At 34.9% G+C, this 27227-nt stretch overlaps 1 protein-coding gene across 6 annotated transcripts in view; it reads left to right on the plus strand.

Moving 5' to 3' along the window:
• The window catches only part of ATP11B (ATPase phospholipid transporting 11B (putative)), a 125734-nt gene that overhangs the window by 19710 nt on the left and 78797 nt on the right, over window positions 1-27227 (plus strand). For all 6 annotated transcript variants that reach the window (XR_003680393.2, XM_024124357.2, XM_028491523.2 and 3 more), the window contains exons 2-7: window positions 8474-8590; window positions 14441-14530; window positions 16175-16255; window positions 21213-21320; window positions 21508-21636; window positions 22266-22369. Coding sequence is in view for 5 of the 6 variants with exons in the window: in XM_024124357.2 (XP_023980125.1) it covers window positions 8474-8590; window positions 14441-14530; window positions 16175-16255; window positions 21213-21320; window positions 21508-21636; window positions 22266-22369 (629 nt within the window). In the remaining variant the exon portion in view is untranslated. The remainder of the gene's footprint in view (window positions 1-8473; window positions 8591-14440; window positions 14531-16174; window positions 16256-21212; window positions 21321-21507; window positions 21637-22265; window positions 22370-27227) is intronic.

Here is a 27227-nt window from a genome sequence, read left to right on the forward strand (position 1 = left end):
TCAAATTTTCATAGCAATAGTTTAGGATTTGCTAAGTTCTTTTTTTTAAATCTTATTTAGACATGTTTTACTTTCTTCTGAAGCATGTTTCTCAGGTTTCCAGCATATAAAATTAGTAAAACAATTGTGTATCTTCCACCTTACTTTTTTCTACCTTTTGTTTTAGTTCTTGTCTTAACTAAATAGGATTCACTCATTGTCTCTATTCTCTGACTTCAATATATTTTTATGTTGTTATTGTTTAGCATTTTTCTCTGTAACACCTAAGCCTGTTTAAATATGTACTTGGAAATATTTGTTGTAGTTTCCTGGCTTGAATACTGATATTCTGCTCATGGTATAAGCAGCAGCTTCTAACTTGAGGGGATTCTATTGTAAACCCAAGATAATACTTGTAATATTGGTTAGATTTTGGCCATAAAAGTACATAGTTTTCAATCCTGTTGGGCCCAGTGCCCCCTATTTCTAACAGATATTTCATAAATGTTCTTTCCATTTTTATCTTGAAATAAAATTTAAATATATAACCTGCTACATATATAACTTGATTTTTTTAAAAAAATCAACATTATAACCCTAGTTGTGAAGGAAACTAGTATGAAGGAAAAATAAATACGTTTATATTAAATAATATCTGTTTCAGTATGTAGGTACTCAATCGTAACTACACTAAAGGTAGTGAATAATCAAATGCTGTAATCAGTGTGACTTCATGGCTACTAGTGCAGACTGCTTAAAGTGTAGTGTATTGGTGACTCATATACAATTGACACTTCCATTGGTGATGCAGTTTTCTGAAACAGTGAACACTCTGGGAAGTTCTGACAAAATGTTATCTTCCTTCATTTTACATGGTAGTTGCATTGCTGAAAAATTCACAAATCCATGCAAAGCATTTTGTGTTTGTTTTTAAAGAGGAGGTTCATATTTTTCTAAAGAGATTTTTACGAATGTGAATATCAGGCAGGGCATTTGAAAGTTGCCTGGTTCACAGGACATTTCCTTGTTGTCAGGACTCTGCAGTTCATTGAAGAATGTCTAATATCTCTGTCCCACCCATTCACCCACCTACTAAATGCCACTAGACACCCCCACCCCTCAAATCATTGTGAAAATCAGTACCAACCTCATTTCTGAAAATGGTTTCTAGAAGTCTTCCTTCCTTCCCTTAGGCTCATTCCCCAAAAGGAGTTTTAACTTTGAGGCATGTAATCTCTTAGCTCTAATTGAGAACCATTACATATAATTTCTCTCAATGAGAATAGGGAAACACACTGAAGCAACTGATCAGAAAACATAGGTGAGCAGAAAAGCCTGTAAAGCAAACTGTATGGTCATTCAGAAATAGTATTTCAGTGATAGTGTTATTTTGGTTGATTTGCTAAATATTAATGCTTGGTATTCCATTGTAGCTATCTGGTAATAGGAACAGCATACAGTTTCATTCAACATAAGAGCAAGAGTGTTACCAATTTTGAGAAACATTTAAAATGTTTATAATTATAGCAGGATGAAAGGTAGGATGTCTAGATTGTGGAAAGTGAGACTGGTAGTAGGTACTTGATGGTTGGGTTTTGTTATTGCCGCTGCTGCTATTTATTTGGTTCCAGTTTCTTGGTTCAGGCATTCCTGAAAACAAGTTTCCTATATATAAAATTAACGGGACAATTGTGTATCTCCCTTCCGCCCTACTTCTTTCTACCTTTTGTGTCAATTTTTGCCTAAATAAGTAGGATTCACCAGCATCTCTATTCTTTGTCTTCAATATACTTTTCGCCAATTTTTTATTTATTTTTTAAATTTTTATTTATTTTTAATTGAAGTATAGTTTATTTCAATATACTTTTTAATGTTGTTATTGTTCAGAATTTTGTGGGTGTGTCTTTGTGATTGATACATATTTTAAAATATTACACTTTGAAGATACTTTGTAAGGGATATTTGTCTCTGGCCTCAGAACTGTAACCCCATTGCTTCTGATATACTGAGGAGGACGTAGGAAGCCATCTTCGTTGTCGTTGTTGTTTATGATTGTGAGTGGAGAGGGAGAAGGCTTAAAAATGTTTGGGAAACCTTAGTAGAAATTCCATTTTACTCATCTATCTCCAATCTGGATACCACAGGTAGAAGTTACTAGTTTCGAAAATTCCTTATCCAGCTGGTGTTCAACTGGATAGGTAAACCAAAAAAATCAATTTAGGGTTCTTGGTTACAGAAACCTTAAATTCTCCCTTAGTGAAATCTATGATTTTAAATTTGATCTAAACTAAAAGTACCTCACAAATTTATTTTTATCATAAATGTCTCTGTGATTTCAAATCACCAGTCTAGCAAATAAGAGACATTTACTGTCACAGTTGAATTATGGCCAAATAGGATTCTTGTAATCCAGAAAATCCATGGTAAAGTCCCAAATGGGTGAAATTGACAAATTTTTAATTCTAGTAAGATATACTTAACATAAAATTTGCCATTTTAACCATTTCTAAATATACAGTTAAGTGGCATTAAGTACAGTCACACTGCTATGCAGCCATCAATCACCACCATCTGTCTCCTGAACTATTTGGTCTTTCCAGACTGAAACTTTATACCCATTAAACACTAATGCCCTGTTCCTCTCCCCTCCCCAGCCCCCCTTGAATAAATGCCTGGCAAAGTACGAATTTGTCAACTCTTATTCCTTATATAAGAGGAATAAATTAAAAATTTCGTCCTTTTGTCACAGGCTTAATTTCACTTAGCATAATGTCTTCAGTGTTAATCCATGTTATGGCATGTGTCAAAATCTCCTTCCTTTTTAAGGCTGAATAATATCCCATTGTACACACCACATTTTGTTTATCCATTCTTCTGTCAATGGACACTTGGGTTGCTTCCACCTTTTGGCTATTGTGAATAATGCTGCCATGCACATGGGTTTACAAATATCTGTTCGAGTCTCTGCTTTCATTTCTTTTGAGTTTATACACAGAAGTGGAATTGTTGGATCATACAGTTATTCTGTGTTTACTTTTTTGAGGGGTCACCATATTATTTCCACAGGGGCTGCTAGAGGTGTATGTTGGAGTGGGAAATCAAGTTTGGGAGGTAATATAAGAGATGAACTTCCTGTAAGAGATGAACTTCCTGTAGTAAAGTATTTGCAGATGATTTAAGATGTTTGGAGTCAAAGATCACTCTAGATTTTGAACCCTGTAACTGGAAAGCCAGTTCCAACCCACCTCTGCAGTAAGCCAGAGTTCTTACTGGCACTCACTAAACCAGTTCAGACTGGTCCAATAGATGGCAAACTACCTTAAATCCTAAAATGAAAATTATGTAACATGATACAAAAAGTTAAAATTAAATTGTGTTTAGATCATGGACATTTTAAGTTATTCCCTCTCACCTTTCTTTGGTCTCAACAGTGTAAAATTATCTTGTCCTTATAATACCTTCGTATAGATGTATTTTATTCAAAGTCTATATCCAGGAAACAGTAATTCACAATTAAGTTTATAGATTTGGTAAAATACGTTAAATCATTCTTCCCCAGAAGTATTGTGTACATTGGAACACATAGCCAACAAAAATCACTTTGTGTCATAGAAAGTGTGTGACTGAAATAAAGCTTCTGTTCATTTATTTTAATAACAGTGCCATTGCAGTTTTGATTTTGAAGCTTCTTTTTATGTTGTTTTTCATGGTTTTTTGGTTTGTTTTGTAGTTTTTTTCTTTCTATTATGGAGGAAATAGATCACACATAGGAATGATTAAATGTACAAATTTACTTTAATCACTGTGAACTCAACATGTTTTCTTAGTTATGTTAAAGAAGTGTGACAATAATTATAGGACTGTAGTTTTAGTTTCTTCTTAGCTCTTATTTGTAATGCTTGTATTTTTCATAAAATCTTTGGGATTTTAAGAATAGTACAGAGGCTGGTATATTTGGTATGAAAATATAAAATGTTATGAGTCATTTCTAAGTACTGCTTTGTGCCAGAACCAACATCTAAAAATTATAAGCTGTTTTCTGGTTTGGTTTCCCTAGGTTTCATCAGTTTACTGTTACAAAAGGAGTCTTTTTCAAATCAGTCCCCCATGTGTTTTCAGTTCTTTCCTTGAATGCCATCATGGGATTATTTTTCCACCTTAAATACTCATCCACTTTTTTTTTTTTAATTTATTTAATTTATTTATTTTTGGCTGCATTGGGTCTTCGTTGCTGCGCTTGGGCTTTCTCTAGTTGCAGTGAGCGGGGGCCAATTCCCTGCCATGGCGCACGGTCCTCTCATTGCGGTGACTTCTCTTGCTGCGGAGCATGGGCTCCGGGCACGCAGGCTTCAGTAGTTGTGGCTCGTGGGCTCCAGAGCACATGCCCAGCAGCTGTCGTACATGGGCCTAGTTGCTCCGCAGCATGTGAGATCCTCCCAGACCAGGGCTGGAACCCTTGTCCCCCGTATTGGCAGGCAGACTCCCAACCACTGCACCATCAGGGAAGCCCTGATCCACTTTTTTTAAAAGTACCTGTGGTTTTTACATATGCTCACAAATCCAGACAGAAAAGAGGTTTTTAATTTCATACTTCTTTAGAGTTAATAAGAGTTGTTATTTTTAAATAGTTTAAATTTGTGTGTTTCCAAATGCCTATACAGTTGACCCTTGAACAACATGGGTTTGAACTGTGCAGGTCCCCTTATATGTGGATTTTTCAATAGTAAATACTACAGTACTATAGGGCTGAATCTGAGGATGCAGAGGGCCAACTCTGAAGTTATACTCAGATTTTTGACTGTGTGGAGGGTCGACTCCTCTAACCCTCGAGTTGTTCAAGGGTCAGCTGTACTTTTTAACAGGCATTAAAATAAAATCAGGGTGGGGACTTCCCTGGTGGTCCAGTGGCTAAGACTCTGTGCTCCCAATGCATGGGGTCCAGGTTCAATTTCCAGTCAGGGAACTAGATCCCACATGCCGCAGCTAAGAGTTCGCATGCCGCAACTAAATATCCTGCGTGCTGCAGCTAAGACCTGGTACAGCCAAATAAATAAATAAATAAATAAATGTATAAAAATAAAACCAGGTGGCTAGAATAGCATTAATCTATCTCAGTTCCTTTATCCAGGACAAGATGAAATCATAGAAGAAAGGAGCAAGCCATCCAGGGGTTCAGGGTGTGAATGGGTAGTCTGGGCTGAAAGTGTAATACATACCAGAGGTTTCTGAACCCTGATGTGTAGCCGTAGCCTAGTGATTAGGGAGTTCAGATTGTACAGTAGCATAGAATTGCTGATAATGCTTGTTAGAAATAGCATGAAACTATACTTGAACTTCACATTAATGGTATAGTTACACAATTAATTTTGATAAAATCTGTTTGTTTTGATTCCTGTTAAACAAAGTAGAGGTGTTATTGAAACAACAATTCTCTGTGTCATTTTAAAAATATGGAATATTGAGGTGGGGAACTGATTATAAAAGCAAGACGTTAGATAAGTGGTTCTAACTTTCTTTATGTCATCAAAATCTGAGGAAAACTATTCTGTCATCAGCAAAATGCATGTATGGGAGTTCCCTGGTTGTCTAGTGGTTAGGATTCGACGCTTTCACTGCTGTGACCCAGGTCCAGTCCCTGGTTAGGAAACTGAGATCCCGCAAGCCGCATGGCATGGCCAAAATTAAAAAAAAAAAATTTTAATGCGCAGATATGCAAATTTGCGTACAATTTCAGAGATTCACAGACCTGCCCTAAGTCACTTTTCTCGTTTTTGGACAGTTTTGTTCTTTTTATTTAGTTCATGGCTACTTGAATTTGTGGCAGAGAAGCTGATGCTAATGAATTGAAGTTATAGCTTTAATTTCCATGAGGGACGCTTAGCTGTACTTATACCGCAGTCACAAATATACAATTTAACTATTTTGTGTGTGTAAAAAAATACACCCACATGTATATGCATGCCATTGATTATAACATGATTGGATAAGGTCATTTTAATTAATCACTGGAAAAACAACTCAAAATGCTTAAGTGGATGTTATAGCATCTTTGGGAATAAAGAAAAACGTACTATCATTATTCTCCTTTTGGTATTGTCATCTTTTTTTAAATTATGATTTCTTGGAATATGGCGATGCTGAATTTAAAATTCAGTTTAATTTAAAACTGATTTTATTCTTGGAACATCTCAAAATATCTCCTTGAAATAATTGTAGAAATCTCAGGAGTTCCAAAACTTTAGTATGTGTTCACTGGTTCAACCAGGAGAGAGGGATGGAGAATGATGAACATTTGCTTCCTGTAAAGTGTATGCATTTATATATATAGTATATTAATTCTAGTAATGAATGAGAGGTTATAATGTAAACATCAATATATTTTGGGGGAGGGCATTTGTTTTGTTTTTTGTTTCTTTTTTTTTTAGAGATTTATTATTTATTTAATTTATTTTTGGCGGCGTTGGATCTTTCATTGTGGCGCACGGGCTCTTCGTTGCAGCGTGGGCTTCTTTCTAGTTGTGCCGTGCGGGATTTTTTCTTCTCTGGTTGTGGCGCACAGGCTCCAAGGTATGTGGGCTCTGTAGTTGTGGCATGCGGGTTCCAGCGCACATGGGCTCTGTAGTTTGCAGCACAGGCTCTCTAGTTGAGGCGCGCAAGCTCAGTAGTTGTGGCACATGGGCTTAGTTGCCCTGCGACATGAGGGATCTTAGTTCCCTGACCAGGGAGTGAACCCATGTCCCCTGGATTGTAAGGTGGATTCTTTACCTCTGGACTACCAGGGAAGTCCCTGTTTTTTGTTTCTTAACTTTAGATGTACATAGTAATAATCTTGGTGGGATTTAGCAAAAAATAAAATAAAATTTTATAGCAGTGGTTCTCAGTCTCAGTTGTCTTGACATCTTCTTAAAGATTTATATATTCTTTCAAACCCTCAAGTTTACTTTTTTTTTCTTTATCTCAGAAGTTTACATGCATGGGGTATGACTTAGTGTTATGTTAACATGGTTACAGAGTGGATACAGAACAAATATGCTCCATGGAGTCTAATGCTTCTGTTACCTGTGTGTCCCTTTTGTTATTTTATGAACATTACAGGCAAACTTCTGTGGACCATCTTTGAAAAACACATCCATAGACTACAGCAGTAGCATTCAAACTGTTTGTTCATTGATTTTTTTTTTATTGAGTTGGAACATGTTATGATATGCTCGAGTATGTAACAAATCACATAATCCTTCATGGCTTAACATAGTGCTTAAACTCAGTAAATAGTTATTGATTGAATAAATGGTATATATCTTTTAAATGATTATGATATTCCAGATAGAGCAGTGAGTTCTGCCTCTGATTTTGAAACGTGCCCTCTTTCTCCCATGAGTTATTACAGGGCACGATTGTGAAATGTTTAAAAGAAAATTTATGAGAAAATAAACATGTATGCCACATTTTATCCTTAAACTGATTTTGAAATCAGATACATAATGGCACATCCACAAAATGTGGTCATCACTTTAAGTAGCATAAACAAATAAAACTTCATTTTTTTAATGGAGTATACAAATACATTTAATTTGCACAGTTCTGTACTAGCTGTTTCTAAGATCACAAAATAAATTGTTTAAAACCATGAATAACAGCAGTTGAAACCCATATATAGCATTTCTAATATTCTGATGTGCTAAACAAAACATCCCTCTAGGTAATATGGGAATTTCCACTATTTGTGTGTGTCTGTGCTTAGTGGAAATTTTACAGGGATGCCGATATCTATCAAAGATTCACTTGCCACTCTGGAAAAGAGTACAATGCTGTAGGAATAAAGTATCAGTGTTCTTGTCGCCAGGGCAAACTTTTCCACTAGAGATCATTCTTAAATGTACCTTAATTGAGGGTCTTCTAAATTTGAGGCCAGAATTATAGCATATATCCATATTTCGGGCAGTAGATTGATAATGTAACTAGCACAAAGAAATGCTTGTATGGAATGAATCTGGGCTATCCAATACATTTTAAGTCCTCTGGGAACAAAGCCCTTTGAAACCGAGTTGATCTGGGTGTAAAATAAAATGTAAGCCTTTGTCCTTAGATATGGTAGGTGCTGACTAGGCCTTAGCTACACAGGACTTCCATATCACTGGCTAGGAATCTATCCTAAGAGAAAAGCAAGGAACCCCAGGAATGAAAGGGAAGGAAAGAAGCCTTGTCTTCAAGTGCTTCTGTAGGTCATCTTGTGGTAGCATTTCTGACAGAGTATGGACTATTTTTCATTACCAGAGGTTATTACCTAGTTAGTTTATATCTGAAGAAAATGTACCTGTTTACTTTGAAGAAAAAAATATATGGCTTAACTTTTCTGATAAGTAAATAGATTGAGCCTATATGTAGTTCAAGACCAATAATAATATGTGTAATATGATCAGTTAAATAGAACCAGCAGTTAAGAATCATAACAACTAACCTTGTTGACCATTATTTTTCTTTTGCTTGGCCTTAGGGTTTTGACCCACCACATCAAAGTGACACAAGAACTATTTACATAGCCAACAGGTTTCCTCAGTATGGCCTTTACACACCTCAGAAATTTATAGATAACCGGATCATTTCATCTAAGGTAAGAATTAACACTTTTATTACTAAAACTGTGGGTTATGTACTATTTTGTTTTAAAAGGTGATTTGTTTGTGTTTATATCCTTAAAAATTCAAGGAAATGGTGGTTGGTAGATTTATCTTAACCAAAATTGTGAACTGTAAAATAAAAAGTTTCTGGTTGCTAATATCAGGTAGCCAATATGCCAAAAATTACCCTTAGTTGCAATTAAACTAAGGAACTAATATTTATACCATGTGCCAGACACTGTATTAGGTACTTCTCGTATTATTTAATTCTTAAAACAACTTTAAGATAGCTTTAACAAAGTGTTGTTATACTCATTTTATATCAGTTTTTCCCATTGAAGTGCAGGGAAATAATTTACCCAGGGATGAGATCGGAGTTTGAACTCAGTTCTGTGTGACTTTAAAGCCTGACTTCCTCCAGTTTTATCATTCTTCTATAAACATTTTATAGTACCAAGGAACCACTTCACTTTTACATATTTTTCCTTGTTTCATTTTTTCCTATGGCATTTTTAAGATGTCTTAGCATTATTCTATAATCTTCAATTTCAAAATAGACTATCTGATAGACTCTTCTCTCATGATGGAAATGTTTTCCATGCTAATATGATAGCCATTAGCCACATAGGGCTGTTTAGGCCTTGAAATGTGGTAATGTAACTGAGGAACTTAACTTTTAATCTAATTTTAATTTTTTTTAAATTGTCAATAGCCACATGTGACTAGTGGCTACCTTATTGGACAGTGCAGTTATAGAGGATGTGAGTCAGAAACTGAGTTGAGGGTAAGGTGCTCTCTGAGCATAGCTATTGCTTAATAGACCACCTTAAGAAGCATCTTCGTATTGCTCCTTCCCTCTCTTCCAGGGCGACTAATATTTTCTCTCTAATCCTGATCTCATTTTTCTTAAAGATGTTTTTTTAGGCCAATGGTTCCTTTTCCCTGTTCCTTTTTTCCAGCCTTTACATTATTTACATATGCAACACACCCATTACTGACATCTCATTTGGACAGTGGTTCTAAAGTAGAGGGCAGGAAGGGGAAATATCAGAATCTAGGGTAATAGAGGAGCTTTAGATTAATGATACAGTTCTTAGTAAGTGATGCAAGAAATAAAAGTCCTTCTTGAAAAAAATTTTTAAAACACTGGGTATAATTTATATACAATAAAATTCACTAATTTTAAGTGTATAATTTGATAAGTTTTGACAAATGTGTAACATGTGACCGCCATCATCAAGATACAGAATATATTTGTCACTCCAAAAAGTTAGTAGCCAGTCCCCCTCCTCCTCACCTTTAGCACTAGCAGCTGATCTGCTTTCTTTAACTATAGTTTTGTCTTTTCCAGAATGTCATATAAATACAGTCATACAGTAGGAGTCTTTTGTGTCTGACTTCTTTTCACTTAACACAGTACTCTTGAGATTCATCCTTCTTGTTGCAAGTATCAGTATCATTAGTTCATTTCCTTTTTAGTGCATAGTTTAGCTGTCAGCCTAGGTTTGGATAGTTTATGTCCTGAATTTGGGTCATTTTCCTTGCATGGTTTCGCAATCAGTATTTTCCCATCAATTTCCAGCCACTTTTCTAGCCCTGAACTCTGAATCTCTGTGATATTTTGTTGATAAGGGGGTAGTTTTCCCCCACAGTTTGGCTGCTATAGCTGTGAGAGTTGTATATTATCTCCAGGCTAAGAAGCCATAGTTTATCATTCAAACTCCTTCCATTTGTAATTTTTTTGAAATTAAACCCTCTTCCAGTTTCTGTCTATATTTTGGACATGTTCCAGGATTTTAAATAGTTTGTTTTAATCTAGTTTTCATAATTCTTATCTGCTAGGAGTTCACAGTCTGCCAATACTGGAAACTGAGTGTCCTGGAGAACTTCTGAGATAACTATCTTTATATGACTTTTCATATGCAGCATTATGAGGTTTCATGTTTTTGACCACAGTGTCAAAAATGTAGATATTTAAATAAACTTGCCCTTTTTTCACACACGTGGAGACTGTCTTTCTCATTACTCCCTTATTACTTCCTTATTATTCCACTACCACTTTTTTAAACTTCCAAACCAGATTACCTGCTATTCCATGAACTCATGTTGAACTTCCCTACCACTGTGCCTTTGCTATGATTTTGTATTGATAACTGCAGTTTTTTAAATGTAGATTATATGTTTTTGCAGAGAATGTATATTTCATGTTTTTGACCACAATTTCAAGAATGTAGATATTTATATAGACAGTGTCTTTGTTTTTCCTGACCATAAATGAGGCTGGCTTCTCATTGTTCCCTTTTTACTACCTTTCTACTCCCTTATTATTTCCCTAAACTCCTTTCAGACTGTATATCTTCTATCCCACAAAGCCACGATCAACTTCCCTCCTCGCTGCCTTTGTTTATTCTGTCTTTCCTTCCTGAAATGTTCTCCCTCTGTTTGCCCCCTATTTTCAGCCTGCTGAGTGTTCCTCTCTTAAAGCCCATGTCAAGTGTGACCTCCTTCATTAAATTTTTCTTTCTCATTGACTTCTTGAATTGCCTTCCCATTGAATTCTTTGTCTATTCCTTCTTTTACTTTATCTTTGAATATAGCTATTGATATATTGTTCTTAATCTCCTCTATTTAAACTTCTCTTTGTTCCTCTTATAGTGTGTCTTACACATTGTAGATGCATGATATGTCTTTAATTTAATTTGCTATAGTAACTTCCTTATCTTAAATTTAAATTTCCTTGCAATATACCCTGAGAAAACCATAATTCAAAAAGAGTCATGTACCACAGTGTTCATTGCAGCTCTGTTTACACTAGCCAGGACATGGAAGCAACCTAAGTGTCCACTGACAGATGAATGGGTAAAGAAGATGTGGCACATATATACAGTGGAATATTACTCAGCCATAAAAAGAAAGGAAATTGAGTTATTTGTAGTGAGGTGGATGGACCTAGAGTCTGTCATTCAGAGTGAAGTAAGTCAGAAAGAAAAAAACAAATACTGTATGCTAACACATATATATGGAATCTAAAAAAAAAAAAAGGTTCTGCAGAACCTAGGGGCAGGACAGGAATAAAGACGTAGACATAGAGAATGGACTTGTGGACACGGGGAGGGGGAAGGGTAAGCTGGGACAAAGTGAGAGAGTGGCATGGATATATATACTCTACCAAATGTAAAATAGATAGCTAATGGGAAGGAGCCGCATAGCACATGGAGATCAGCTCAATGCCTTGTGTCCACCTAGAGGGGTGGGATAGGGAGGCTGGGAGGGAGACACAAGAGGGAGGGGATATGGTGATACATGTATATGTATAGCTGATTCACTTTGTTATACAGCAGAAACTAACACACCATTGTAAAGCAATTATACTCCAGTAAAGATGTTAAAAAAAAATTTCCTTGCAGAAGGTTTAATTTTATAACCATGTTTTCGTTTTCTTACTAATGTCAGACCTTAGGAGGAAAAAAGTCAATGATGAAGTTGTATACATAGCTATAGAGAAGGTATACTTCTAGTTCATTTTTCTTGACTGTTATTACATAATAATTAAAAGAATTTTAAAGCATAATGAAATATTTTTCTTAGAAGTTTTTTTCATGTGTCTTAATATTATTCTACTAGAGTGCCTCCTCTGTGTGTGACAGGACAAACGCGGAATTTAGACTCATTCAATCTATTAATGTATTTCAGAAAACCCGAAAACAATAATTCTAACATTTGTAAGCTAGCTTTCTTAAGAAATTTTTATTTATTCTCACTTTTTCCATTGTATTATTGAGCTAGCCAAAGAGAGCATCCTGAAACCAATTAATTTACTTTATTACCAACTTATATAGTTGCTCTTTTCAAGATTCTGAAAGATAAAATATATTGTCATTATTATATAGATTGATGTAAACATAGAACATTGTCAAGTTAATTCCTATAAAGTTTTATACATTTGATCTGGTGCTGAGGAAGTTGCATGGAAATACTATGATCCCTGTAGGGACAACTGCCTTTTTACCCCAGTGAAGATGAACTGGTGATGGTTTGACCCAGAATTACCACCTCATATGCACACATTGAGCACTGACTTCTTCTGGTTCCAGGAAGTCTCTACCTCTCTTTTCTCTAGAGCCTTGAACATAGTTCCCAATCCCAGATTCTAGAGCCACTGGTGCTACCACTACCACAGGTAAATATGTTTCAGGTATCCCAGATTAGAACTGAAAATATAATTTCACCTAAGAAAGGAAGGTGTTAGGCATTGTACTATTCTTTATATACCCTTGGGTCAAATAGGCTTTTGTGGGCTCTTCTGGGAACCTAACTGTATTTATAAAATTGTTCATATGTGAAAGGATGTTTGAGGTCTCAAAAAACTGATTAAGGGAATTCCCTGGCGGTCCAGTGGTTAGGATTCCTCTCTTACTGCCGAGGGCGCGGGTTCAATCCTAGTCAGGGAACTAAGATCCTGCAAACCGCACGGCGCAGCCAAAAAAAAAAAAAAGAAAAGGAAATTTCTGACATACCAAAATTCAGAAATTAGAACTGTCTTGCATTGCACCAGAGAAAATCTTGAATTGGTCAGTGGTTGACTTGACCAATGGTTGTTGGTCAGTAGTTGAATTGACCAATGGTTATTGCCTGACATCAGGAGAGTTATCTGGAAAAAAAAATTCTTTTTCCAACCATATTTATTCATTTATCTATTCTGCTAAAGTTTTGATCTCTAACTCTGTGCTCTAGTGTAACTGCGATAGAGCAGTAAATGAAACAATGTCTCTAGGGATCTTACATTCTACTGAGAGAATGGACATAGGGTAAAGTAACAGTGCTGTGAAGTGTTTCCCTGTTTCATGCATAAAGTTGTGTTGTGATTAGTGAATGGCACAAGTAAAATTTGGACAATATTACCCTGCCCCCATAATATAGCATTATGGGCTAATAAACTGATTAATAATACAACAACAGACACACAGCAGTTAATATGAGCCAGGGTCTGTTGTGCTTCATAAATATATTAGCTCATTTAATTTTTATAACAACCCTATACAGTATGATTGTTATTATTGTCCTTATTTTATAGAGGCACAAAGTGAGGTACAAAGAGATTAGGTCCAAGGTCACTAAATGACCTTGGATTAGGATTTAGGCCACAGCAGTTTAACCCTTTACCATATATGTTTGTAACCATTATACTCTACTGTCTTTACAAATTGACATTGTGACAGATTTTCATATCCTTTATGAGATTTTCTTGATGGTTATACCAGTGATCACTTATCTAAAGTAATTTTTAATCTTTTTCACATTCTAGGTTATTTTTCCATATCCCATGCTTAACGGAATAACTGAATAATTATACCATTTCCTCCATTTCTGAATAAATAAAGTATAAAATAAATAAATAAATATAAATTTAATAAACTTTAAAATAAATTGAATCCAGTGTTAGGATTTCTATCAACTCTTAATTCATCTTCAGCATTAGGTTCAGTCTTGTGTAACCAAAATCCAAAATCAATTATAAAAATATTATTTTAGATTTGCCATCTCCAACTTCTAAAAAACCAAGAATTTAATAGCAAAATTGATGGGTTCCAGTTTATCTCATTTTTTAAAATTATACTAAAATTGCCAATAAATAGTAAAAGACGGAAAAAAATAGAATAAAAGCCCTGAAACTTTAAAAACCACATAGTTTTTGTAGCATTGAGAGTTACATGAATTTGTCTAAGGGCTTAGTAAATCTGATGCTACTTTTCTTGTTATTATATGTATATAGTATATATTATTTTAAAATATTAACTTATTGATCTTTTTTTTTCTTTTTTTTTTCCTTTTTTTTTTTTTAGTATACTGTGTGGAATTTTGTTCCAAAAAATTTATTTGAACAATTCAGAAGAGTGGCAAACTTTTATTTTCTTATTATATTTTTGGTTCAGGTAAGCTTTATCACTTCATAAATTGTTAAGTTTATAGACATGGGTTCTAAAAATATATCTTCAGGGAAAAGTTTTATTGCATTCTAAATCATTTGACTGTGGGACCACTTTTTTTTTTTTTTGCAGAGCTTCCCCATTGTATTCACTGAATACAATGATTTAAACCACATCAAGATGTCTGAAAAATAGCCAATGAATTTTAAGATTAATTGTATTTTGTTTTATCACTGATTGCTATGGTGCTGATAATCATAATCAAAGCCAAGAAAATAACATCATCCTTTCAGATGTTCTGCCTCAGACATAAATATTTTGGCTTTTAATATACAGCACATGTTTTTGGCACATTTCTGCCTATGGAACCATCTTTGTACAAAGTAAATCTTTCTTTGGCTTTTCTTTTTTTTAATTTAAATTTTACTTTTATTAAAAAAATTTTTTAATTATAATTTTTAAGAATCCCCGTGAATATTGATTTTTCTCCAGGAGACTATTTTCTTAACCTAAATCTATGTTCATTATAAGCTGTTTGACAGTTTCTTAATTTTCACATTGTGCTTTTTTTCCTAAGGTCAAAATATCAAGGAACAGCTTATGAAACTTGAGTATAAATCAAGATTTAAAATAAGTGTCATTTTCTTTTAAAGAGGTTAATTTTTTTCTGATAATACCTTGGCAGTCTCCTCCAGTGTGGCATTGAATTTTTATATAAACTGAACTTTTCTCTCCATAGAACCTGGGCTTTCAAAAGAAAAAAAAATTGTGAAGTAGTCACTGTAAAGCTTGAGGAAACTTTTTTTTAATTGCTTTGCTTCATGAACAGAAAAGGAACTTCTGATTTTTTTCATCAATAGAACTTCAGCTTGGTTTAGTTGGAAAAATGAGAAATTTGTACTTACTATGTCCATGTAACATGCATTTGTGAAATTACTAGCTAAGATCAGGAATTCAGCTTGTGTGTGGAGTAGAACAAATTTAATTGGCCTACCCAGAGTAAAGGAATATTAATAAATTGTTAGACCCATGTTCTAAATAACCAAATGTAATTACTGAAAATATTTCTTTTCCAGCAGTTTATTGAAACCTCAGTTGTATGATTTAGATAATGCAGCAGCATTTTCCAAGTTGTACCATTCTGGCTCCACTAGGTGTAGCAAAATCACTTGTAGAAAGAAACCCTTTCCCTAGTCCCATGTCTTGTTCTCTCTACCTAAGTGGTGAGTTTATTCTGGATCCCAGGGTAAAAACTGACAGACTTTACAGCATTTCTCAGGATGGGCAAAGAAATGTGAAATGAGATTCTGAGCAGCTATAGCTCCCCTCCAAGGCAAATACCGAGGAAGACCTTAAGTACTCTGTGTTAAGAAAGCAGAGACTGAGTCCACTCTAGCAGTATTTGTGGGTATGCAATAGATTTAGATATTCTACTAACCCCATATAAAAGCCATCAAAGTGAACTTGTAAAACTGTGAACTAAACTACACTCACTGCATAGTCTCTCTCTCATGTTATTTTTTCATCTGGACCATGATACATGTTTTGTATAATGTTTTCAGATTTCCCAATAATTATGAGATTCTAGATGTTAATAGTGTGATGTGTACAATATAAAATATACTCTGCCTTCTCTGCTTTTTAATCCAGCTTATGATTGATACACCTACCAGTCCAATTACCAGTGGACTTCCGTTATTCTTTGTGATAACAGTAACTGCCATAAAGCAGGTATGAAATACTTTGTATTGTTTTTTTCTCCCAAGTCATTCAGAAATTGTTTAATATTTCTACTCCAAAGTAAGATTTATTGTTGTGAAAATAATTATCATAAGAAGAAATTTATTTGATTCTGCCTATGGTAAAATTAAACTGAGTTAAGCCATCATTATCAGGTACCTGGTGACTGATGGGCTGATTACAATTGTTAAAATATGTCGTTCCTTTGATACACCTAGGAAGCATCGAAAAACAAGCATTTTATATGTACAAACCAATTCATATATGAAACAGATTAATTATTATAATCATCTTTGTAGAGTTTGGTCGTATTTAAAGGAAATACATTTCAAAGGGGATATGTTTATAAGGAGTGGAACATGTACTTCTGGCACGAACATTTCTGAATAAAAATTATATAGTGCTTTCCTACTTTTTACAACTTCCTGTGGTGAGGTCAGTTTTTATGTAAAGTAGGACTCTAGGGGAAATAGCTTCAACCAGATCTTGAATTGATATTAAAATGTAGGTATAGAAAAACAGTATTATTGGATAAACATGACAAGTAAGAAGTTTAAAAATTCCTAGAAATGTCATGTTTATATACTACCACTTCTCAAATATATTTGAGAAGATATTGGGCCAGAGGCTCAATTATACAGAACTGAGCCCTTCCTCCTGAAAGGGAGTTAATTTGAATTTTCTTGTGTCAATATGATAAATATTGTATAAGGTTTAGGGATAAGGTGTAAATTGACATGGAAACAAAATTGGAAAACATTTTATAATTCTGAGTTGTATATTTATTACTTACATGATAAGGGTAAGGGGATTCTGTAGATTAACAGTTACATTATTTATCTAGTGTGTCAGAATATCATGCCACTGTTCTAAGTTTGATTTCCCTATATTCAGTGTTCTGTTGGAGATGAGAATTCGTGTAAGTCAGTAAGCATCCACATCACTTAATGCAATTACATATTTACTTGGCTTTGTAGATGTCATTTATTTCATCAAAGTAACACACATTTGTCCCTTGGACCTCTTTTCTATATATAGTTTCATTTTTGGTGATTTCTTCCAATCTAGTGGCTTAAGGTACCATTTATATGTTGGTGGGTCTCAAATTTACATGTATCCTGAAACTATGCTCTGAACTCTAGACACACATATACAGCTCTTTGTGCTTGGAAATACAACTGTTTCCACTTGGATATCTTAGGCTTTTCCTGACCTCTGTGTCACTCTCTCCTTTCCTGCTCTGGTCTTTTTGCTTCATATCATTTTTGCCTACCTGTGGTTCTATTGAATAAATCCTTGTTTATTAGTTTGTCTGTCGTCTTCATTTGAATGTTTCCTTCTATGAGGGCAGAGACTTTGTTTTATATTACTAGTTTATTACCAGTGACCAGAACAAGGTTGTGCACATATTTGGCCTTCAATAAATATTTGTTTGATAGGTGAATAAATGAATGAATGAATCTCTTGAATATTTTTAAGGCAATGTTAAATGTTGTAATACTTCTTGCCCTGGTTTATACTTTAATATGAATGAAGTTGTTAGATTTTTTTTTTTTTTAACTTCTTCCAACTATATTTGCATATTGTCTTCTCTTTAGTTGTGTAATGCAAGATATAGTGCTCTGGTAAATATCATAATCTTTGTCCTGTATGAGCTTAAAATGTATGAAGTAGAGAAGGTAAGACCAAATACAAAAATAATTATAGTTTAATAAGATCATAGAAAGAGCCAGTGAGCTGTAGGTATTCAGAGAAAGGGTGGAACACTTCATCTGGATAATCAAGGAAGGCTTCATGGAAGAAATATTATTAGAGATGAGACTTTGGAATATGGATAAAATGATAGTTGGTAAAGAAGGTGAGATAGAAACAAACAACTTGAGCAAAGGCTTAAATGGAAGAAAAGGCAAGACCTATTTTAGGGAATGACATATCTGACTAATGTTTGACCCTGTGTAGGAATGTACTAAAAGATAACATACTGGAAATGGATGTTGGTACTAAATTAAAGAGACTGGAAGACTCTTTGAGAGTTATCAGGAGGGGTTTGAACAGGATAGTGAATTAAAACTGTTTTGGAAAGCTTAATCTGTCAGTGACATGTAGGATGAATTATAGTTTGTGAACTTGTGTTTAAAAAGATTTTAACTGTATGCCTCCCCAACTGTGCAGAGTTGTTGCTGATATATATTTGGATTTAGGGAGACAAATGTATCTACACAAAAGAATAATAGTAAGCAAGATATGAAAGGTAATTAGGAATGTAAAAAGCGGAACAACAGAGTATGAGGAATCAAGAGAAGCAACATTTTCCAGGGTAGGAAACATCAGGAAATGGTCTCTAGAGTTTTCAATTGAAAAATCAGAAATTATGTTAGCACTTGAAATCCCTGCACTATAAAATCACTGTATGACTGCTAAAAACAAAGCAAAACAAAACAAATTTTTAAAAAATCAAAATAAAAAATAAAACCCTAAGTAAATCTGCTTATGACTGCTCTTGTGAAAAAGCAGTCTATTTTGGATTATAGGTTGTATGTAATGATACTCTTTCATTTGTACTTGTAAGCCAAAGATTTCTAATACATTTTCGTTTTAGTTTAAATTTGTCAATGGAAGTAAATGGAATGATAACTTCAAAAAAAGATAATTTTAAAAGCAATAATTGCTTTATTGATGTCATCTGACTATAAAAGTATGCTTTTTGACAGTTTCAGGAAAGGTATTTTGACTCTCAATTAAATTTCTCTAAAATTGACATACCACATCTTAAATTGAGCCAACATAATTTGTGTCTTAAAAATGCTTCCCAAAAGGATTCTCCCTGAAAAACATAGACCTTCAGAGCAATCTTTTTTTAGTATTTGTTTTATATTTTATAGTGTTATAATATTTTTAGGTAATAGATGCACATATTTTTTTTAAATGGAAACAGTATGAAATTACATATAGGGACTTCCCTGGTGGTCCAGCAGTTAAGACTGTGTGCACCCAATGCAGGGGGCCTGGGTTCAGTCCCTGGTTAGGGGACTAGATCCCACATGCCACAACTAAAGATCCTGCATGCTGCAACGAAGATCCCGCATACCGCAACTAAGACCCAGCACAGCCAAATAATTTTTTTTTAACATCTTTATTGGGATATAATTGCTTTACAATGGTGTGTTAGTTTCTGCTTTATAACAAAGTGAATCAGCTATACATATACATATATCCCCATATCTCCTCCCTCTTGCGTCTCTCTCCCTCCCACCCTCCCTCCCTCCCTATCCCACCCCTCTACTTTAGGTGATCACAAAGCACCGAGCTGATCTCCCTGTGCTATGTGGCTGCTTCCCACTAGCTATCTATTTTACTTTCGGTAGTGTACATATGTCCATGCCACTCTCTCACTTCGTCCCAGCTTACCCTTCCCCCTCCCCATGTCCTCAAGTCCATTCTCTACGTCTGCATCTTTATTCCTGTCCTGCCCCTAGGTTCTTCAGAACCTTATTTTTTTTGCTTTTTTTAGATTCCATATATATGTAGCATACATATTTATTTTTCTCTTTCTGACTTACTTCACTCTGTATGGCAGACTCTAGGTCCATCCACCTCACTACCAATAACTCAATTTCATTTTTTTAATGGTTGAGTAATATTCCATTGTATATATGTGCCACATCTTCTTTATCCATTCATCTGTCGATGGACACTTAGGTTGCTTCCACGTCCTGGCTATTGTAAACCAAATAAATATTTAAATAAATAAAATAACATATAGTAAAAGTCTCTTATGCTCCTATCCCTTAGTCTCCTAGTTCTCCTCCCCTGAGGGAGCCATTATTTCTACATTAGTCCAGGTATCTATACAAAATGTTCACATTAATAAGCATATATTTTTCACAAATGATAACATAGACTACAACACATTCTGTACCTTACTTTTATCACTTAATGTTACCTCTTAGATATCATTCCATTATCTATACTTGTGCTATACCTCTGAGTTCTTGAATTTTCTCTAAAATAGCATAAGTCTTTTCCAGTGGATAAGGCTCCACACTCCCAATGCAGGGGCCCTGGGTTTGATCCCTGGTCAGGGAACTAGATCCCACATGCATGCCGCAACTAAGGAGCTAGTGAGCCACAACTAAGGAGCCCTCCTGCTGCAACTAAGACTCAGTGCCAGCAAATTATAAATAAATAAATATTTTTTTTAATTGCCACTCTTTAACATTTAATCAAAGGATTCTTTGTGAAATGCTTATGTTTCCCTTTTTTTAATATAAATTTATTTATTTTTATTTATTTATTTTTGGCTGCGTTGGGTCTTTGTTGCTGTGTGCAGGCTTTCTCTAGTTTGCGGCGAGCAGGGGCTACTCTTCGTTGCAGTGCATGGGCTTCTCATTGCGGTGACTTCTCTTGTTGCAGAGCACAGGCTCTAGGGGCACAGGCTTCAGTAGTTGAGGCTCCTGGGCTCTAGGGCTCAGGCTCAGTAGTTGTGGCACACGGGCTTAGTTGCTCCGCGGCATGTGGGATCTTCCCAGACCAGGGCTCGAACCCGTGTCCCCTGCATTGGCAGGCAGATTCTTAACCACTGCACCACCAGGGAAGTCCCTAAATTTCAGAACTTTTTGAAGACACAAGGATAGAAGAAATCTGGTAGTGAGGATGTGAACGGTGAAAAAAAGGCCCATTAAGGTGACATAGAAGGAGCCTCCCATAAGGAAACTGAGGAGGAGTAATTAGAGAGATAGTATGAAAACCAGGAACATGTATGGGATGAAAACCAAGAGAAAAGAGTGTTTCTAGTAGTGATGAATGTCAAATACCTAAGTCAAAGTAGCCTAACATAATTCTAGTGAATGAAATGTTTGGGGGAAGTTTTTATGTTTCTTTTTCTCATTTGATAAAAAGTATCTTCTAATACTAAGAGGGGCGTTTTTTATTCTTTTGATGTTTACAGGGATATGAAGATTGGTTAAGACATAACTCAGATAATGAAGTAAATGGAGCTCCTGTTTATGTTGTTCGAAGTGGTGGCCTTGTAAAAACTAGATCAAAAAACATTCGGGTATGCACTTAGTAAATAATAGAAATCAATTATATTTTGAAATCACAAATTCTTTGATTATGTTTTAGTTAAAAGTCTGCTTTCCTACATTAAAATATTATGATAGACCACTTGTTTAGAACTCAATAAAATTAAGTCCTTGCCTTTTAAAATCTGTATATCCACTTTTCCCCAAAATTCTTCATAGGTGGGTGATATTGTTCGAGTAGCCAAAGATGAAATTTTCCCTGCAGATTTGGTGCTTCTGTCCTCAGATCGACTTGATGGTTCTTGTCACGTTACAACTGCTAGCTTGGATGGAGAAACTAACCTGAAGGTTTGTACATGCTTATGTTTGAGTATCGCTCTTGGTGAACAAAATAGGTCTTTGGATTATAGTAATATTTTCCTTTGGTTAAGGTAATAAAGTTTGACCTGATAAAGGAGAAATGTTTTAAATTACTGAAACTTTTTAAAAGTTAAGTTTTTTTTAAAGAAATAATGTTATTATACATTTACTTCAAGGATAGCCTCACATAATTTAGTCAAGTTTAACAAAAGTGAAAAGTGTTTTTAGGAAAAAAAAAATCTTCTAATACATTGATGCTTTTTTAGATAGGGGACACATTTACATTTTTCTCAATTTTCAAAGTATTAATACAGTCAAGGATTTTATTTGATTCGCTTTTTTCCCCCTATTAAATTTTTTATAATAAACTTAGAGCAGTAATGACTGTTAACACAGACTTAATTTCCTGGTATGCAAATGTCCTCTGTAGACAGGTAATCACAGTAGCTCCTTTTACTACTTGTTATTTTACATTCTTCTTTCTCTTCTGCCATCTAGCTAAGTGATCTCAGCTACAGAATGCTGTGATTTCATATGTAAAAGAGGTTTGAAATAAATGTTATCTGAAGTCCCATGTAGATCTCGAAACTGTGCGATTTAATTTTTCTTTTTTTCAGACCCATGTGGCAGTTCCAGAAACAGCAGTATTACAAACAGTTGCCAATTTGGACACTCTTATAGCTGTGATAGAATGTCAGCAACCAGAAGCAGACTTGTACAGGTATGGTGTGATAATCACCATGCTCATTTTAAGTTCTGTTTACAGATTTCGTTTTTACAATGATAAACGTGCACTGAGATAGTTAGCTAATTGACATTTTGGGGGGAAGCAAGGTGGGAGATCAGTTAAAGGGGAAAAAAGCTAAAAGCAGAATTTTCCAGAATTCTAAGCCAAAGTATTAATTCAAAAGCCATGCTTTTATTCACATGTTCTTTCCTATTACCTTCTACTTTGGTATGAATTGGCTTTATAACAATAGCAATAAACTTTATAATAGTAGTTACAACAGAAATAAGATTATTTCCTTAGAAGAAAATAATCTAATGGTGTGCGTGTGTGCGTGCATGTGTATATATGTGCTCCATGAAGGCAAGGGCCATGTCTTTGTGTTCAATAGGAACTAACTCCTTTTAACATTACAATTTACTAAATATTAATACAATGTAAGTCATCTTTCAGTGAGTGCTGTGTTAATTATTGTGGTCTATGGAATGGAAACAACTTTTTATTATTAAAGACTTCCATGAGAAACTACTCATTTTTACTCAATAACTGGTGATAGAATATAAATTATAACCACATTCTAAAAATTACCCTCAGCTTCTTGTCATATTCTCCATCTCCATTTGTTGGTTGAAATGTTTTAAAATCTTATCACTAGTCATTGGATTTTTCAGATGTCTTACATACCTTTATTCTGGATCCATATATTTATAATGGAGTTTTCTCTGTGATATTATAAAAATCTTGCATTTTCATCAAAGTCAAATATGGATACAATATGGAGTTTTCCAATTAACTGTAAAAATTTGGAGTTCTATGCTTTAATAGCATTTAAATTATAAGATAGATTTAACTGTGAAGAATTTAGTCCTTTAAGAGTTCTCTATTGCTGTTATTTCCAAGTCTCAGACAAGGGTGAATTATTAAAAGATTAGTATTAAAAACTAGAAAATGATGCAGCATTAAGAAAGCATAAGATTAATATGAGATCAAATGTAGCTAATACTTTGGTGGGTGTTTTTACATTATTTGGAAAATGGGGAGAAAGTTTAAAAAAAATTTTTTTAAATAGGAAATAATTCACTGTTAAATATAAGGTATTCCTCTTTATTTTCTCTTTTCCTCTTCCTTACTGAAAGTATATGATTTTTTTAATACAAATGTAATTACTACAGAAGACTTTTGTAATAGAAAAATAACTCATAATTAATTATACCACTACTTTAAAATTTTTATTGCTGTTTTTATTCATTCATTCAACAAATTATTGTTGAGCACCTTTGTGCTCATTATGATAAGTGATAAATAAGATTAATAAGCACAGTTTCCATCCTTGAGGAACTCACAGTTGTAAAGATATTTTATATATCTCTAACTGTATTTTTTCAGTTTACTGTACTATACTATATGCTATTTATAAGGGAAATATTGAAAGCATTTTTAATGTCCAAGTAGGAGGAATGCTTAAATGGCTTTATGGTATAGATGTAAGATGAATTAGGTAGGTAATACAAATGATGCTTTCAAAGAATTTAATGACATAGGAACATACTGAAATACAATGTTGAATAAAATGTTATAGAGCTGTAGTCTCATATGATCCCAATTATATAAAAAGAAATGTGTATGTATGTGTATTTGATAGGTAGTTAAGTAGTTAGATAGAAAAAATAAATAGGTATAGAGAGAAAGAAAAACCTAGAGGAATTACATGTCAGAATGTTAGTACTTATTTCTTGGTGGTAGGATTTCAGCTGCTTTTTAATCACGTTTTTTGTTCCCCATATTTTCTAATATTTCTTGAAAGAATATGGATTGCCTTTGTGGTTTTTTAAAGTATTTTCCATCTTACTGCACAGTATTCTTAATGATCTTTTTTAATGGCTGCATAATAGTCTAAATAAACATCCTAGAACCTAACAGTTCCCCAGTCTTTCCATACTTAACTCTTCCATTGTTTTGCTATTAGAAATATTGCATGACACCTTATTACATATAAGTTCAACAACTCAGAATCCAGTAGTTAGATAGTTCATCATTCCCTCCTCTTTGATACAACTTGTTCACTTGGCTTCCAGGACATTTCCCTCTCTTGATTTTCCTCTTACTTCAGTAGTCCCTCCTTCTCAATCTCTTTGGCTGATTTCTCCTCTTCTCTCTGACTTCTTGATGTTAGAGTGCCCCAGGACTGTCCTTAGTCCTCTTCCCTTCTCTGCCTATACCTTTCACTATCTGAACTCACTCTTTGTGATCTCATCCCGGCTGATGGCTTTCAAGACCATCTATATGCTGATGACTCCAAATTTATATCTCAATCCCAGATTTCTTTCTTAGTCTTCAGATTCTTATATGCAACTTCCTGTTCCACAATTCCACTTGGATATTTAGTAAAAATCTCAAATTAATCATGTTGAAAACTGAATTCCTGATCTTTCCTCCAGAAGTTTTTATGCTAACAGTCTTTCCCATTTCAGCTGATGACAGTCCATCTTTTCAGTTGTTCAGGCCAGAAACCTTGGAGTCAGCCATGACTCCTTCATCCCCTCTCTGCTCACCTCTTCTCACCTCCTCTCCCACATCTCATCCGAATCCATCAGAATATCTTACTGGTTTACCTTCAGAATACATCCAAAACCTGACCATCTTTCACCCCGTTCTCTGCTACTAAATTGATCCAAACCAGCATTATCTCCTGCTTGGATTACTGCTATCAAAGGCTTCCTTACTGGTTTTTCTGCTTTTACTCTTCTTTCCCTTGCAGTCAGTCTGTTCTCACAAAAGCAGCCAGAGTCATCCTTTTGAAATGTAAGTCAGATCATGGCATTCCTCTGCCCAAACCTTACAATGGCTTTTCTGTCTCACTCATATCTTTATAATGATCTTACTGATTGCCTCCATCCCCAACTGATCTCTGATCTAATTTTTAACCCTTCTCCCTCTTGCCTCACCCTCCAGCTACACTGGCCTCCTTATTTTCCTTTGAACATAAGTTATGCTCACTTATGTGAACATAAGTGGACATATCCACTTCTACCTTTTCACTAGCTGTTCTTTATCTAACTCCTTTACCACCTTCTAGTCTTTGCTTAAAATCACCTCTTCAGTGAGGCCTACTTTGACTATTTAATACTGTGACTTAATCCTTCTTACCCTGTCCTGCTTTTTGTTAATAGCACATAATACCTTCTAGTATACTATGTAATGTACTTATTTATTATGTTTGTTGCTTATTATCTCTTTCTCCAACTAAATTGTAAACTCAAGGACAGACATCTTTGTGTGTTTTGTTCACTGATGTATCCCAAGCACCTAGAACAGATCTGGCATATAGGAGGCCTTACTACATGTTTGTTGACAGTTGAAAAGAATAAATATCTTTATGGACTTAATTTTATGCACTTAAGTTTTTCCTTTTATTGAATTCTGTGATACATGCAACTAAGATTTGTGTGTGTTACAATTCACTTAACTATTGAATTGAAATACCTAGAACAGAACAGACACTCAATAAATATCTGTTGAATGAGTAAATGAATGATAGAGTTCCACAGTATTACTTAATCAAAGGATTTGAGAATATTTTTATTGCCCATTTATTCATCATATATTGAGTGCCTCCAATAACTGAGGCATAGTGCTAGATACTGGGAATGCAGCAGTAAAGAAACAGTGATAGCTCCTGACTCCTAGAGTTTATAGTCTAATACTAGATTATTCCCTAAGAACAGACAGAGCTGCAAAAGTGGAATTATTAGATTAAAACCCTAATCGAATTTGGCCTTTATTAAACCTACTGACATGTTACTTTCCAAAAACATTGGATTAATTTTTATTGCTATGAGCTAAGTATAAGTTTATGAGGCTTATTATTGTTTCAAAATGTTACTAGTATTAAGTTTTGGTTTCTGTGGGTTTTTTTAATTAATTTATTTATTTATTTTTGGCTGCGCTGGGGCTTCGTTGCTGCGTGCGGGCTTTCTCTAGTTTCGGTGAGCGCGGGCTCCTCTTCGTTGCGGTGCGTGGGCTTCTCATTACGATGGCTTCTCTATTTGCGAAGCACAGGCCCTAGGTGCACAGGCTTCAGATGTTGTGGCACATGGGCTCAGTAGTTGTGGCGCACGGCCTTAGTTGCTCTGCAGCGTGTGGGATCTTCCTGGACCAGGGCTCAAACCCGTGTCCCCTGCATTGGCAGGCAGATTCTTAACCACTGTGCCACCAGGGAAGTCCCTAGTATTAAGTATTATAGTTTTTAAATTTTTTGCTAATTTTGTAGATAATAGTTTTATAGTTTTAAAACTAGTTTTAATTTATTGTTTTACTAGAAAGGCTGAACAGGGAGTTCCCCGGCAGTCCTGTGGTTAGGACTCGGCGCTTTCACTCCCAGGACCTGAGTTCAGTCATTGGTTGGGGAACTAAGATCCTGCAAGCCATGCAGCATGGCCAAGAAAAAAAAGGAAGGAAAGAAAGAAAGGCTGAACATTTTTCTGTGTTTATTAATTTTTCTCCTTTGAACATTGTCAGTTCCTTCCCAATTACCTATTAGTTAACAGTGGTTACATTATTTCCCTTTTTCTTTTTCTTTAAATAAATTTATTTATTTATTTATTTTTGGCTGCATTGGGTCTTTGTTGCTGCGCACGGGCTTTTCTCTAGTTGCGGCGAGCGAGGGCTATTCTTCGTTGTGGTGCACGGGCGTCTCATTGCAGTGGCTTCTCTTGTTGCGGAGCGCAGGCTCTAGGTGCACGGGCTTCAGTAGTTGTGGCTGGCGGGCTCTAGAGCGCAGTCTCAGTAGTTGTGGCTGGAGGGCTCTAGAGCACAGGCTCAGTAGTTGTGGTGCACGGGCTTAGTTGCTCTG

Source organism: Physeter macrocephalus, chromosome 1 (genome assembly GCF_002837175.3).
Source record: "Physeter macrocephalus isolate SW-GA chromosome 1, ASM283717v5, whole genome shotgun sequence".
Lineage (NCBI taxonomy): Eukaryota > Metazoa > Chordata > Mammalia > Artiodactyla > Physeteridae > Physeter > Physeter macrocephalus.